The 14,213-nt window shown below is 40.5% G+C and overlaps 2 protein-coding genes across 2 annotated transcripts in view; one reads left to right on the plus strand and one right to left on the minus strand.

Annotated features, from left to right (window-relative positions):
* The window catches only part of srgap2 (SLIT-ROBO Rho GTPase activating protein 2), a 63,809-nt gene extending 55,815 nt beyond the window's left edge, over positions 1-7,994 (minus strand). The window contains exon 1 of the mRNA XM_085158728.1: positions 7,035-7,994. Within this exon, the coding sequence (XP_085014854.1) occupies positions 7,035-7,101 (67 nt within the window). The 5' untranslated portion in view covers positions 7,102-7,994. The remainder of the gene's footprint in view (positions 1-7,034) is intronic.
* A 265-nt stretch (positions 7,995-8,259) lies between these two features.
* On the plus strand, positions 8,260-13,960 carry LOC146518741 (protein FAM72A). The gene is made up of 4 exons (XM_085158737.1): positions 8,260-8,867; positions 9,118-9,195; positions 9,771-9,895; positions 10,000-13,960. The coding sequence occupies exons 1-4, from the start codon at positions 8,716-8,718 to the stop codon at positions 10,092-10,094; spliced, it is 450 nt and encodes a 149-aa protein (XP_085014863.1). The 5' UTR covers positions 8,260-8,715; the 3' UTR covers positions 10,095-13,960.
* Positions 13,961-14,213: the final 253 nt, after the last annotated feature.

The following is a 14,213-nucleotide window of genomic DNA, read 5'->3' on the forward strand; positions in this document are numbered from 1 at the left end:
CCTTCAGCAAGGTCCTTCCTGGGCATTCTCGTTACGAAAAGCTTGCTTATCTGAGGCTAGTTTTTTATTTTGCTTTTATAAAATTAAACAAAAAAGACAAATGATAAGATATATAACTTTTCTTGCTTTGCAAACTGGAATTGTACCTGTAGCTTTATCATTGCTATTATACCTCAGGGGTTAGATTGTTTACAGAGGAATGATTATTCGATGTTGCACCGTTTCAGGTCTGTACAAATAAGCTCATCACAAAATAGTTGTGTTTAAATATGTCTTTTTGTGACTGTGTTTTGTTTTTTAAAGAAATGTTAGGAACTTAATCCAGCTTAGGCACCACTACCAGCAGCACATCTGTAGAAAAGAGGAAGCAGATATTTGCGGAAATCTTTTATTGCAACTGATATATGCCAGCTGTTTTATTCTAAGGTAACCATCTACTCCATATCTCTGGTTAAAAAAAAGACAGATTTATGTCATTACTGGTTTGTAATGAAGTGTGATTCGACACCGATTGCATATCTAGTAATTTCAGTATCAGCCACAATCAAGCGCTTCCATCTGGTTATTTTATCTACAGAAAGTTTATCTGTTGAGTTTCTTGGAAATATATGATACAGCAATAAAAAAACCCAAAGCAGATCAATATTACAAAAAAAGATTTGAAACGTATTGCCTGCACATGCACAAACATAGGCAAGTAGTAACTTCTCCAACACAACACTGTTCAGCTTCATCAGCTTACAAAACCCAACTGTCTGGGTGGAATGCTACAGTTGAAATTATGCAAAAACAAAATCTACAGCAGGTAACAACAAAGTCTGCAAGGTTTCATCTGTGTGTGTGTGTGTGTGTGTGTGTGTGTGTGTGTGTGTGTGTGTGTGTGTGTGTGTGTGTTCGTTCTGCATGAACAAATAGCTTCCACATGTTTCAAAATGTCACAAACGAGGCAACATATTGACCAGACAAACAAATTAAGTTCAGGTGCACCCAAACACACACATGGACACGCACACACACACAAGCAGCTCTTCAAAAAAAGGGCACCTGAAAAGAGGGAGGGAAGATTTCAGCCAATCACAGCATGCCTCAGCACTGTTGGCCTTGTATAGGGGTATCAGCCAAACTGTCGGGAGTAGCCAACCAGGGCAAACACAACATCTGTTGCCCAATCCTTGCATCTGGAACATCTGGCAGTAGTGAACAGCAGTCATCTAGATGACTAGATGACCTCTGTCCTTACCCACTTGGCCCCTCTAACAGCTATTTTATTTCTTGTGTTTATCATTCACTTTAAAGCACCGTACATGTCATCATCTCTCTGTCACAGACATTAATGAGCTGTCACATCTTAGATCTGCTACTGCACCAGGTAAGAAACAGACATTCCTCTGTTATCTCTCAGCACTCGGCTGCGTTGTCGGTGAGACATCTCGGTCCACATCGCAACAAAACACTCACTTACTAGTGATCTGTGTTTACATTTGTGTGTGTCTGCACTGAATGAGGCCAGATCAGCACTTACAGAGTTAGTCAATTTAATGCTGTGTGTTTTCTCTCAGGTGCCGCAGGAGCCTCACAGTAAATTGTCATACTGAATAGTGAAGAATGGGGAAGCAGACAAGCAAACGGGAACAGAAAATCAATGCGATTTTTCAGCCACGTTATGTCTGCCACTGACATGGCACAAGACGACTGCTACTGCGCACTGTCCCACACACACACAGAACTGAAAGGACAGTGGGACACCTGGTTTGGAACAGATTGCTCTATTGTGACTTTGCAAAGAGAACTGAGGATTTATATATATATATAAACTTCTTTTTAAAAATCTTTCTCTCCATTCTTTTATATGATGAAAGGCAAATACGGTAACTGCAGGGAAAACGACCCTCACGCATGAATCACGGTCACAGCATGTGTGTGTGTATGAAAGACATTTGTTTCCTTTGCCCAAACACAAAGCCATGGATCCAAACAGGAAGCTTCACACACTCCTGTATGATCCCTGTGTGTCCTGGCCCCCGAAACCTAAGTTGCACACAAACATCCTTCCTGAGTGATTATTTTAAGCTCTGTCAGCATTTTTAGTCAGCTTACAATACAACATTCAAATCCAAGGCCCCCCTCCTCTGCCCCATTATACCAACACACACTGATAAATAAACACACACACACAAACACTGACACAGGATATGCCAAATAATGGCAGAGACTTGTGTGACTGACTCACGGTTGATAATTGCACCACTAAGTCAATGCAGTCAAGCTCTAGTTAGCCAGACGTTAAAAAGATCACACACGAAGCTTTTCCTCGTCCTCACAACCACACACCCACAAACAGGGCCTGTGCTGCAAACAAGTTCAACACAACCAGGATATCTTTTCATCATCTGACTTAACTAAACTTAACCACAGTCACGCCAAGTGGTCAAATGACACTGGTTATAAGGTCAATGAGTAAACCCAGGTTTTCAGAATCTAGGAATGAGGAGCCAAAAGAAGAGCAAACTATAATCCTAAACAAATATGAGGAAAACAGCACCAAAAACCACAGACTGAGTTAATAGATTATTGCTATCACTTCCCTGTCATTAAGCAACAGGTTATAATTTTGTTTACTGTTAAACTGATATGACACCTAGACATGTTCTTGTAACACATAATAACCATTTCAGACTCAGTTTATCAACTGAAATAACAGATATGAGGAAAAAAAACATTATTTAAAACCATAAGTAGGCTTTAACTATCTTTTATAAAGTCCAGTAGCCTAAAGAACTTGGAACTCTCCATTTTCCACTTGCCATGCCACAAAATAAATGTGACATATAGAACAATTAAATGTTTGAAATGTTGGCTTCCCAGCAAGTTCATACCATTTAAGAATCTAGACCTGATGTTCCTGCAGTACAGCCAAAAGGTGAAGACATTCGCTAAAAAGCCTACAGTGTCTTACTATGGTTTGCAAGACCTTCAACTAAACTTGACTGGTCAGTAAGCAGTAGTTAAGAGCTTAACCCTGATTCCTGGTTCATAGTACAAACCATTTGATATGAAAGCCATCACAAAAGTGGGTCAGTGTTTCAAGTGTCGTTTCACTTTTCCTTCTGCCCCTTAACGTCGATAAAGACAAAACAGAGATCGCCACACTGTCCCTGCACCTTCTCTTCAAATAAACATCACTCAACAACAATGGAGTCGCAAAGAGAAATACAGGCCAAGCACAGAACCTAACATAAAACAAAGACAGAGAGCCACAGTCATGCAGATATAACCTCTTGCTGTGACACCACCTTTCCTATTGTGTGCTAGTGAAAGCAGCCATTTATCCTAAATCATATGTTTCTCTGGCAACCGTAAACACGCAGTTTATATGTACACATAGACAGACACACATCACACTTGCAGAGATGACTGAGCTTATTAAAGTAAGTAAAGTAAGGATACTGTTTCTTTAAATGGGTCTCTCAGTATTTACTCTAAAACTCAACAACAGTTATTCAGTTCGACGTCAAATTGAATGGCCACTCGTACCCTTTTTGTATTTTTTTTTTTCAGCAGACCACAAAAACACCACGGCCAATCAAAATTGATCAGTGGCAACAAAGGCAGATAGTTATTAACATTCCCAGATGTGTAAAACACCGACAGCTGCTTAAGGGCTGAGCCAAAATGCATTTGAAAAATGAAACATCTGTTAAAAGACTCGGCACACCTTAATTTTCCACTGAAATATTTCTTGCTCCTGATATTAAAAGCTGCCACTGGAATATAGGAAGTTGCTCTGTAGTGTTTGGTCGACACACATTGACAGGCGTTCACCCTAACCCTCGTTTACCTGCCTGCAAACACGTGTGGATTTTTAAAATTACAATAGAAAGATCTACTTAAAGTGCTTTTTTTAAAATTAAAGTTCCCAAAAAACTCAATACTCTGAAGTCATAACCTCTCTATCCCTCTGCAAATATGTCGTATTTTCTCTTCCTCTTTCTCCATTCCTGATTCTCTTTCTGTCTGTCTTTTACTTCTCAGCACATCTGTCTGTGTGTGTGTGTGTGCCTCTCTTCAGGCACTTATATACACACACACACACCCTCTTCCAAACCAAGTAGGAAAATTCCTTTCATCAGCCAGAATCCAATATTAGAATATCAGGACTCTGTCTGTGTGAAATAACAAAGACAAAGAGATGACAGCATTCGAGCGCCGGTGTGCATTTAAAACCTTATTCAGGTACCCTGTCAACAGATGAGGTGACCACGTCTACTGACATCGCCGTGCCTGTGGTATCGAGTCACAACATCATTTTTTCGTAATCAAAAGAATACAGAGCATTACAAATCATAATGTCAAATACAAGTATTTTCCATCTGTAAAAGTCAAAGTCACCAGTTACTGTGTGTATTTTAAGCTTTAAAACACTGAGCCATATAAAGGGGACAAATAATCTCAAAATCTCACCAGAGCTTTTGATGATTTTTCATCTTTTTCTGCCTAATACTGCCTAATGTTGCATGGAATACTAAAACTACATAACACGTGGATACCGTCTCTATTTCCACCAAGTAACAACTGTGCTAGAACACAGTATGATGGCACAGATGATCATTGTACGTATGTATGACAATACTGCAGAAGTGTGACCAGTCTGTAGACACAATAAACCACAGGCCACAAACACAAATTTATAGTAGCTAATGAGCCAGAATAATCAGCAGAAATCCATTCACCGTGTGCTTGACAAACACTGTCAAGCACACTCATCAGTGAGAGCGTGAGCATTCATGCCTCTCCCTCTCTTCCTGCAGAGCTTCATGAATGTCATCTGGGGAGGATTTAAATTCATTTTCCCCATGATGCTGCAGTGCATGGCTGCGACATGTAAGGTCTATCTCTTCTGCCTGATAATAGCGGAGTCATGCAGGTACACATGAGCCCTTCTTGGCTAGCAGGACTGAAATTTGTAGAGCGGATCTAGCGAAGATTTGGAAAACAAGACAGACACGCGTTAGCAAACAGAGAGAAAAAGAGTGAGAGCTGCCTGATGCTTTCTACAAGGGAGTCTTTAGCAGCAGCAGCGCACAGGGTAATGACAGGCTGTAGTGAAGGCATGCTGTTGGGAATGTCACAGAAGAGACAGCATCTCGATGCATCTCTACACACACACACCTCAAATAGATACGAGGATGCACAGGTTTACCCTATAATCAGTTCATTCTAGATAGGATGGGGAGCAGTGAGGTAAGTGACAGGAGGAATCAATGCAGAGGGTCGATGGGCAAACATTAAGTCCACAGTCTGACAAACACAGCAGACAGTGCCCACAAAACAGCACAGACAGAAAGTCTTTACACGTGCCGCTGGGCATAAACAGCAGTCTAAAAGGACACAGAGACAACAGCGCTAATGCCACTGTGATGCCAGGTAAAGTTTTCAAATGAAGCAAAGAAGGAAGAAATGGTTAACTGTGAGCCAGGTTACCCTGAATTACTCTGGTGTTTTGTTCAGATGCCAGAAATACCTGTTTTAGTGCATCGCCAAATCAAACCTCTGCCAGGATTTGTTGCAGATTTAGTGTCAGAAAAATAAAATAAAGAATATTGAAAGGAAAGGTTTGAGAGGTCTAAAATAAACCTCAGCTTATTACCTCAACTGCTCAAATAAACAACAGCTTATGGATGACTAGCTTCAATGACCTGAGGTTCCATAAACTTGTTAAATCTATGCCAACGGGGACATCAAAGGTGTGTTTTGTCTGCTTTCCGTTGCTCCACACCTCACTGAGACACTCGACGAGCGCTCTTCCTTGTGTTTGCCACTCATATGTGCATTGACACCAGTAATTCCTGTTTAACAACCCTGTGATCTTCGATAACGCTTCAAAAGTATTTTGTTCCTTACTGACTATCAAGCTTTGTCAAAGAACGCCATGGGGAATTTCTTCGGCAGAAGAGGAGTGCTGACAGGTGCCAGTAAAGAGGCGAGGGCGTGAAGTGGGCTGGTGTCTTCTTTTGAAATGGAAATAAGAATCAAGCAGTCATGGTGGTGGTGGTGTTGGGGGATAAGCCAAGCAGTGGCCCATCTTATCTAGTCATCTGGCACTGCAGTAACAGTGCAAACATGCTGTAACACCCACTCCCCTTCCCTTCCTGGTACCTCTGAGCCTGTTCCTTCCCTCTCCAGCCTCAAGTACATACCACACAACCCCTCACCCCCCAAGATCTGATAAGCACACACTGTCACTCTGAGTGACAGTGTGTGCTGCCTGATGACAGGACAAAAAAAAACAACAAACACAACAATCAGCTAGCGACTAGTTAACAACTCAAACGATCCTTCCTAACAGCTACAATCTGCTCTCCCAGCCCTCTCGTGTCCTTGATCACCGGCAGAAGCTGCACCGATGAACTGCGATCGATGAACAAGCCAGGGCACAAATCGATCATTTAATTGCAGTCTGCGTTTAACGCGTGAGTGAGCGGTGCCGGTGCACAGCAGCAGCACAGACACGCAGGAGACGCAGAAGGGGAAAGAAAACGCCCTGCCTTGTGCAGTGTCGAAACCTCAGCCCTGCGGGTCCTCTACGCAAACATACACACATCACCTTAACGTATGCTTTGATAGGAGGCCGGGGTGAGACCACATCTGGACGACACCTCTGATTTGTGAGCGTTTCCTTTCGCCTTTTGTTGGCCATCGGCGCGTTGCCTTAAAGGAGAGCGATCACACGCTTGGGGGCACGCTGATCATCATGTACCATTTATGATTGCCATTATTTATACACACAAAAAGTGATCCGCCACGTCTGCACAATGACAACCTTCTCGAATGGTTGGTGAAATGCAAAGGCAAGTCTGTCCTTTACGCCTGATAGGATATGGTAGGATAGGAGAGGTGAGGGTAACAGAAAAAATGGGAAGCATTACGCCAAGTCAGATCAAACACAGCACGCAGTAAAGTAAACACAGATTTAACGCTAAATCTCTCCGGGTTGTGCTGCATGAAAACATCTGAGGGGCTTTGAAAAGTTTTACCTTTAACTTGAGTCTCATATTCGGCCACGATCTCCTTGTCTTTTCGGAATTTCGCTGGAGACGTCATGGCTGAGTTTGGAGATCAACCACTTGTCCTCGCAGTAAAGTCAAATTTCTCTTAATAATTCAACAAATCAGCCGTAGATGGAAGGATTGTCAATCTGGAGCCGGTTTTTCAAAAAAGGAAAAAAGAAACAAAACAGCCAAAATGAGATATTTACAGCTCTTCAGTGTTCCCGTGGATAAGTATTGTCTCCCTGCCTCTGCTCACTCAGGGCGCATTGTGAGTTTGGCGCTGCTGCTGCTGTGTGCTCCTTTCCGACGCCGCGCCTCACCGCCTCCTCAAGAGTAATGGTGCCAACAGCTTCATGAGAAAGGAGAGTCATTCCCTTTACAAAAAAAAAAAAAAAAAAAAACCCGATTAACTTCTTACTCAGCACTTTGGAAAGTTTTTTCTTTTGTTACTTGCTCCGAGCGAATCTCGATCTCACTGCTGCCCGTGTGCTTGTCTAAAGTGCTGCCCTCTCTTCCACTACCCACCTCCTGAAGTGAGAAAGAAGAAACCAACTGGAGAGATGGAGGGGCTGGCTGCTGGTCAGCCCCCAGTGCGCAGGACAGGCATGGATGCACACATTCACGTTTGAGTAGATACAACTAAATCTGCTACAGCAAGCCTTTAGCTTGCATGCTGCAGGACCGACGGGTATTTATTTGCCTAGTTGAGCTTAGTTTAAATGTGTTGGGAGAGGAACACCTCAATATTTAGGAGAAGACCACTGAAAATGTGGCTGAAGTAAGAGAGCCTCGTGCTTTATTTAGCTATGAACACTAGCGTAAATAGATATACATTCTAACCCTTAAACTGTAACACGCTAGTTGTGAATACATACATACATTCATTCATAAATTCAGCCTTTATAAGAACAGAATACCTGTATACATATATTAAAATGCATTCCATCTTCAGCCTATTACTACGTCAACTTTCTTTTTCTTTTACACTGACTAAACTACGACCCCGCCTCATACCTACCACTCCACCACGATTGGTCAAACGGTCACACGTGAACGACATTCAAGTCCACCAATCAGCTTTTTTCAGAATTTTGAATCAGGGTTCGTCAACTTGAATTTTTACCCAATCGCATTCAGAATCCGTAATGAATTTGACCAATAGCGTTGGTTACTATAAAGTTTACATCCAATCAAAATAGCGTATGGGGTCTTTTAAAGATAGTTTAAGGAAGTCCCGTTAAATATCAGGAAGTTGTAAACAAAGCTGACAGCTATTTAGTTAGCTGTTAAGTACATGAATGGATGCCCAGTAAGCCGTGAAAACAGGCCAGTTGTTCATCGATATCGTGGATTAATTAACAGTACAGCTTGTTTTATACATATAGAGCGGGTTTCGCGAGAATATATATATATATCCCTCCGTATGTTCGTTTCACAAGCTAACGTTAGCTGCCTTCCGTTTTATCGTTAGGGAAAGGCAAACGTTTGCACAAGGACATTGGAGCTAGCGTTGACGCTTGCAAAGTTAATTTACAGCTTTATTAAACCGAAGTGAACGGTTAGTGAGAATTCTCAGTGTCTGGTTCTTTTTCCCTTTCTGCGTTTGCTGTCCGGAGGCAGAAAGAACGTGAAAAAAAGGGCGAAGACCGCATTTAGCAAAACAACAATGTCTACTTCAAACGCTAATTTTAAAAACAAGTGTGTGACCCAGGTGAACTGCATATTTTGTGACAGCCTGCTCTGCACGAGAGGCATGAAGGCAGTGCTACTTGCAGACACCGAGGTCGAGCTGTTTTCCACTGACATACCTCCCAATAGGTAAGAGCTAATTTTCTTAGTAGTGCTGCTAGTTTTTGTTTATGTCGGTTTCCAAGGCAAGTGGCAAAACTGTGGCAAAGTGATGTCTGTCTGCTTAACCGATGGGAGGAGATCCGCAATGCTCTGGCCAAGCTGCCGTTACAATTAATAGGGTTTGTTGTATGACAATATAAAATGAGTGTGTGTGTTGTTGTGGTTTTTGTCCTTTAATGGGTGTGTTTGTGTCTCCTTGCACGAACCCTCCCCGCAGAACTGTTGACTTTGTGGCCAGCTGCTACTCCACTGAAAGCTGTAAATGCAAACTGAGAGACATCGCATGTCTCAAATGGTATATATTATATTATATTATTCCTTTTCGTCTTTGCAGTGTTTACTTTGGAAACATAATATGTTGATATTCATAAAAAGGATACCAAGCAGGTAGTTGCATATGTACACATATCTGTACAAATCAGGCCTGTCAACTGTAAGTTTATATGCTGATTATTTTATTTTTGAGCCTGTTGCTATACTAAACATTAGGTAGTGCTTGAAAAGCGACATTACAATTTATACACTTTAGCACAATATCACTTGTATACACTTTAGCACAAGTGATCAAATGATACCGGAAAATACTTGTTTTTACTTAAAAATGTCAGTTAAATAAATATTAAAGCCATTGCCATTTATGTCTGCACATATTAATTTTAAATCATATTTACACCACAACACAGTACAGTAAACAGTGAACCTTTATAGAGTTTCATTTGTGTTCATGGGCTTTTGTTATTGTACACAGGGCAAACACAAACATGTGTTAGATAATGGAAACTCACTAGTAGTGTTGGCACTTTTCAGAAGTGCCCCCAGCAAATAGCTGACTCACGTTTCTTCTTTATCCTCGCTCCCTCCCTCTTTTAGTGGAAATGTTGTGGGCTATCACGTTGTAGCCCCCTGCAAACCCTGCCTGCTCTCCTGTAACAACGGCCACTTCTGGATGTTCAATAGCGATGCTGTTTCTACTCTCAACAGACTGGATTCAACGGGTCAGTATAAACTCACCTTTGATAAAAGTGAAATGCTATGCAATTGCATAGTCCATGAGATGTGTACATAAGACTTCATAAGTCCCCTTCACATGTGTCTGCAGGCCTTAATCTGCTCCTTTGGGGAGATCTTCCCGAGCTAGATGACAGCGAGAATGAAGAATCAGAAAGCCCATCAGAGGAGGAGTGTATTAGGTAGAGTGGGATATGGACAATGTGAGAGACCTGGAGTGCCAGCTTTTGAGAGGTGGAGATTTAAAAAAAGAAAAAAAGTGTATAATCCATGCTGGGATGAGACAAAAGAAGAGGAACCAAAAGGGTAAATGAACACCCAGTTACATGGGACCAGCAATCCTGCTGTACTACTCTGTGTGGGCTGAAAGATTAAACCATTGTTCACTTATGACCCTACCTGGGAAAAAAAGTGGGGTCACAGCAGGTGTTTTCCCACTATAAGCTGGCAGAGAACACCTGCCTTGACATTAGTGATTTGGTGTGTGGCTGTAAATACTGGCAGGTTTAAACCCAAAGAGAGCGGTACAGGGGAAGCTTTTGGTGCTCGTAATTGAGTGTTTTAATTACCCTTTAACCTGTGACCATGCCTTTCCTGATCACTTTTCACTGTTAAAAGCACAGACACACACATTCACACATTCTTTTCAGTCTTTCTCTCATTTTTGTAAATTTGTGTGCTATTATTTTAACAAACAAAAAAACAAAAAAAAACAAAAACAAAAAACATGCAGCTGAATTAAATTGAAAATAACAGACAGCTAGACTCCATAATCTAGTGTGTTCTGCTTTTCAGAGCTCATTGTTTTGATCAGCCTTATGAAAAGTTGGGTGTGGTGTGATTAATTAATGGTACATACCAGTGAATGCTGTGCTTTTTCACACCATTAACATCATCAGATTTTTCTGGGTAGGAGGTCTGGAATTTACCTATATCCTTTTTTTAATAGCACTTATCTTTATGTTGAATGTGCTGTAATAAGTAAAACATCTATTAACGGTAATCTTTTAATCTCTGGAGGCCTTTTCAGATATGGGACATTAAAATGTTAAAGTGACAGCATTCTGTTCTTCAGACATGGGTGACTTTTACGTTCATGTTCCTCACGGTTTTATTAAGATATACTAAGGGGACTGACAAAGAGACAAACGTGTGTTTGTAATATTTTGAGTGATATGTCGAATTATTGGCAGCAGCTATTGATGCGTAAAGAAAAAAGAGCTTTCTTATGAATTAAGAATGGCAAAAAAGCATCATACAAGAATATTTTTGTCTTATTGGGATCAACTCGTGAGATACTCAACTCGCACAGATGCAGCAGAGGCATGCATTCAGTTTTACGCCATGTCGAATGTGACACAAATTTTTTCTACCCGGAAAAATTATTGTCACGACTTTTGCTAAAAAGTTATCGGAGTGCTCATTCAGGCACAAAGCTAACATGCTCAGATGCTGTCAAATTAATGAAAAGGCGCTAACTGAAACTTTGAATTCTTTTTGAATCCCTCATATTGAAGAAATAGCACAATTACAGAGTGATGTATCTATTTATGTTCCTTGGTCGTAAAGGGCATATTTAATTTAGGTTACCTTACAATCTGCTCTTCTGTCATTGGTGGATTTTGAGATGTTGAAATAGTGTTTGCTACACTTGTGATAGCAGCATTTAAGTGTTTAACACCCGAGTCTGACTGTAGCAGTGTTCCTTACTAACTTACTAACCTATGAATGGGTTGTGCTTTCACACAAGCCTGTGGAGCAGCTGAGTGGAGTATTCACCCAGAGCTCAAACAATAAATAGCTCAATATAAACAAACACTTACATTTGTGACAATTAAAAAAAGGATGCCGATCATGAAACAAGATTGTGAAAACATGAGCTCAAATGGGTGCAAGCGTCCTAGCTCTGTTTCTGTCGCACAACTGTTCACTTTTTATGTAGCAGCATACCTGTAGCAAATGAGGAGATGGAAAAAGTGAACTCCAAAGAATCACGGGACATATCAGTGTTTAACTTACAGATTGCCTCCTAGTCTAGAAAGATAATTACTTCATGTGACGCCTGATTTATAGTAAAGCCTTTGACTTTTTTTTGTGAGCTGTTTGAAATGATGCTTAAACCAGTGCTACAAAGCTCCCAAAATTGAATATTTTAGCCTTACTGAAATGAACCTCTGTTAAACTGTAACCTCTGGGCTGTTGCTGTATATTAACCTGTCATCACTGAGTGACCAGGCCATTTACTCAGCAAGCTACAAAATCCTCCATTCACAACAGACTCAACTCAAAGCCTCTTTTTCGCAGTGCCATCCTTAAGCTCTTGTTATTGTTTCACTGCTGTGCCCTGCTAATACTATGATCCTGTCTTAAAGTAACAATGTTTCTGTGGATGATTGACAACTTCCTGTGTTGCCGGTGAACATTATTTTAAAAAAGAAAAAGGAAAAAATTAGCAAATGTTGAATGTCCCACTTCTTATGTGAAGGAAGAGGAGAAGAAAGGAAGCAGCTTTTTTTAAATGTTTAACTGGGCTCTGTTTGTCTATGCTATAGCCTTTAGTTGTGGAAATACACCCATAAACGAGGAAACTTTTTCTGTATTTTCCACATCTATCACCTTTTAAAAATTATAACTGACAGTCTGTCACACTTTCACACCAAATACTGTCTGTGTGGATACCATACAGTGCATCAGCTAGGTATTTATTATATCCACAAACCAAATATCTATCACCACATACTTACTTTGGGGTTTTTTTGTTTACAAAATTTGTTTACAACTGCTTGTTTTGTTTTGTGCTGTAGTACTTATGTTTCTGTTTCTGTATTTAATATTTAATTGTGTAGTGCTTTGTTTTGTACATTTAAAGACTGAATGTGTGCAGTTTTACCTCAAGAAGGTATTACTCGTGAGCTTCCTCTGGCTAGGACAATTGTCAAATGATAATCAGAAGAACTATTTAAATGGCTGTGTCTGGATGTGAATAACTTTGATTAACATGCCCTGCTGAAAATGTATATTTTGGAATTGCACTGAAACTGCATTGGTAGTTTGAAGAAAATGATTTGTTGTTTTGTATGCTTGTTAAATTAATAAAGTTTGTTTTTTTTTTCAAAGTTTCTCAGTTGCCCCAAACTTTTTTTTGTTGTCAGTTTTTTTTTTTTTTTGGGTATATAACAAGCAGACACTTTATTAGAGACACTGCTCAACTGCAAATGCAAGCATCTGTTTAGCCAAGACACACAGCAACTCAATCCATGTTCAAACTGAGCATCAGTGAAGAAAGATGATATAAGTGACTTTGTATATGGAGTGACTGTTGTTGGCATGGGGATCTTGTCTGAATATTAGACAACAGTAACTCAAATAATCTGTTGTTACAACCGAGGTATGCAGAAGAGGATATAGCTACAGCAGCAGAACACCACATCAGGTGCCACTTCCATCAGCTAAGAACAGGAAACGAGCTACAAATCACACGCACTCACCAGTATAGGACAATAGAAGACTGGCGAAACATACTCTGGTCTAATGAGTCTTGATTTCTGCTGCAAAATTCCGATGGTAGAGTCACTGTGGAGGATATGTTTTTGGAGTTTTTTGGACTACTTGGCACCAACTGAGCATTATTGCTGATGATGTCTTTTGTTTTTGTACAAATCGTCTGATTGCTTCTTTCTGTAGGATAACATGCAGCGTCACAAAGCTCATATCATCTCAGACTAGATTCTTAATATGACAATGCGTTCATTTTGCACAAACAGCCTCCAGAGTGTCCAGATTTCAATCCAACTGAGCACCTTTGGGATGTGGTGGAAAGGGAGAGTCACATAATGGATGTGCAGCCGACAAATCAGCAACAACTGTGCTATTTACCCCATCTTTTACTTATTTATTTGTTCTGTCAAATTAAGCAGATGACTCCACTGCCTTTATCATTTCACATTTTAATCCTATTGAGCCAGGAATCCATCCCATGTCTCTGAACACCCCAGTTAGGATCCAGAAAAAGCGTTCTGCTCTGTTTTATATTCCGTAAATCCTCCGCATCCCTGGAGTATCATTTAATTATAGGGAAGACTTGCAAGTTCTTCACATATTTTTAATTTGCTGACAACAGACCCCAACGCTATCCCAGCTGCTTCAGCCAGAATTTTTAATCCCGCTTCTTATCTCATAAATTTATCATATAAAAGGTATTTATGGCCTGTTCACTTGAGCTCTATTACAGAATGTTTTTACAAACTCACAAATCATTTAGTACGAGCCCGTCTAAACCACTGGTGCACATTAAAACCAGAGAAA

This window comes from Neolamprologus multifasciatus, chromosome 5 (genome assembly GCF_963576455.1).
Source record: "Neolamprologus multifasciatus chromosome 5, fNeoMul1.2, whole genome shotgun sequence".
Classification (NCBI taxonomy): domain Eukaryota; kingdom Metazoa; phylum Chordata; class Actinopteri; order Cichliformes; family Cichlidae; genus Neolamprologus; species Neolamprologus multifasciatus.

What these genes read in the sequence shown, in the direction of transcription:
- LOC146518741 (XM_085158737.1), top strand. Translation starts at nt 8,716, where the DNA reads ATGTCTACTTCAAACGCTAATTTTAAAAACAAGTGTGTGACCCAGGTG. An exon ending in ACTGACATACCTCCCAATAG is followed by an intron (nt 8,868 to 9,117) that starts GTAAGAGCTAAT and finishes CCCTCCCCGCAG; the next exon opens with AACTGTTGACTTTGTGGCCA. An exon ending in GACATCGCATGTCTCAAATG is followed by an intron (nt 9,196 to 9,770) that starts GTATATATTATA and finishes TCCCTCTTTTAG; the next exon opens with TGGAAATGTTGTGGGCTATC.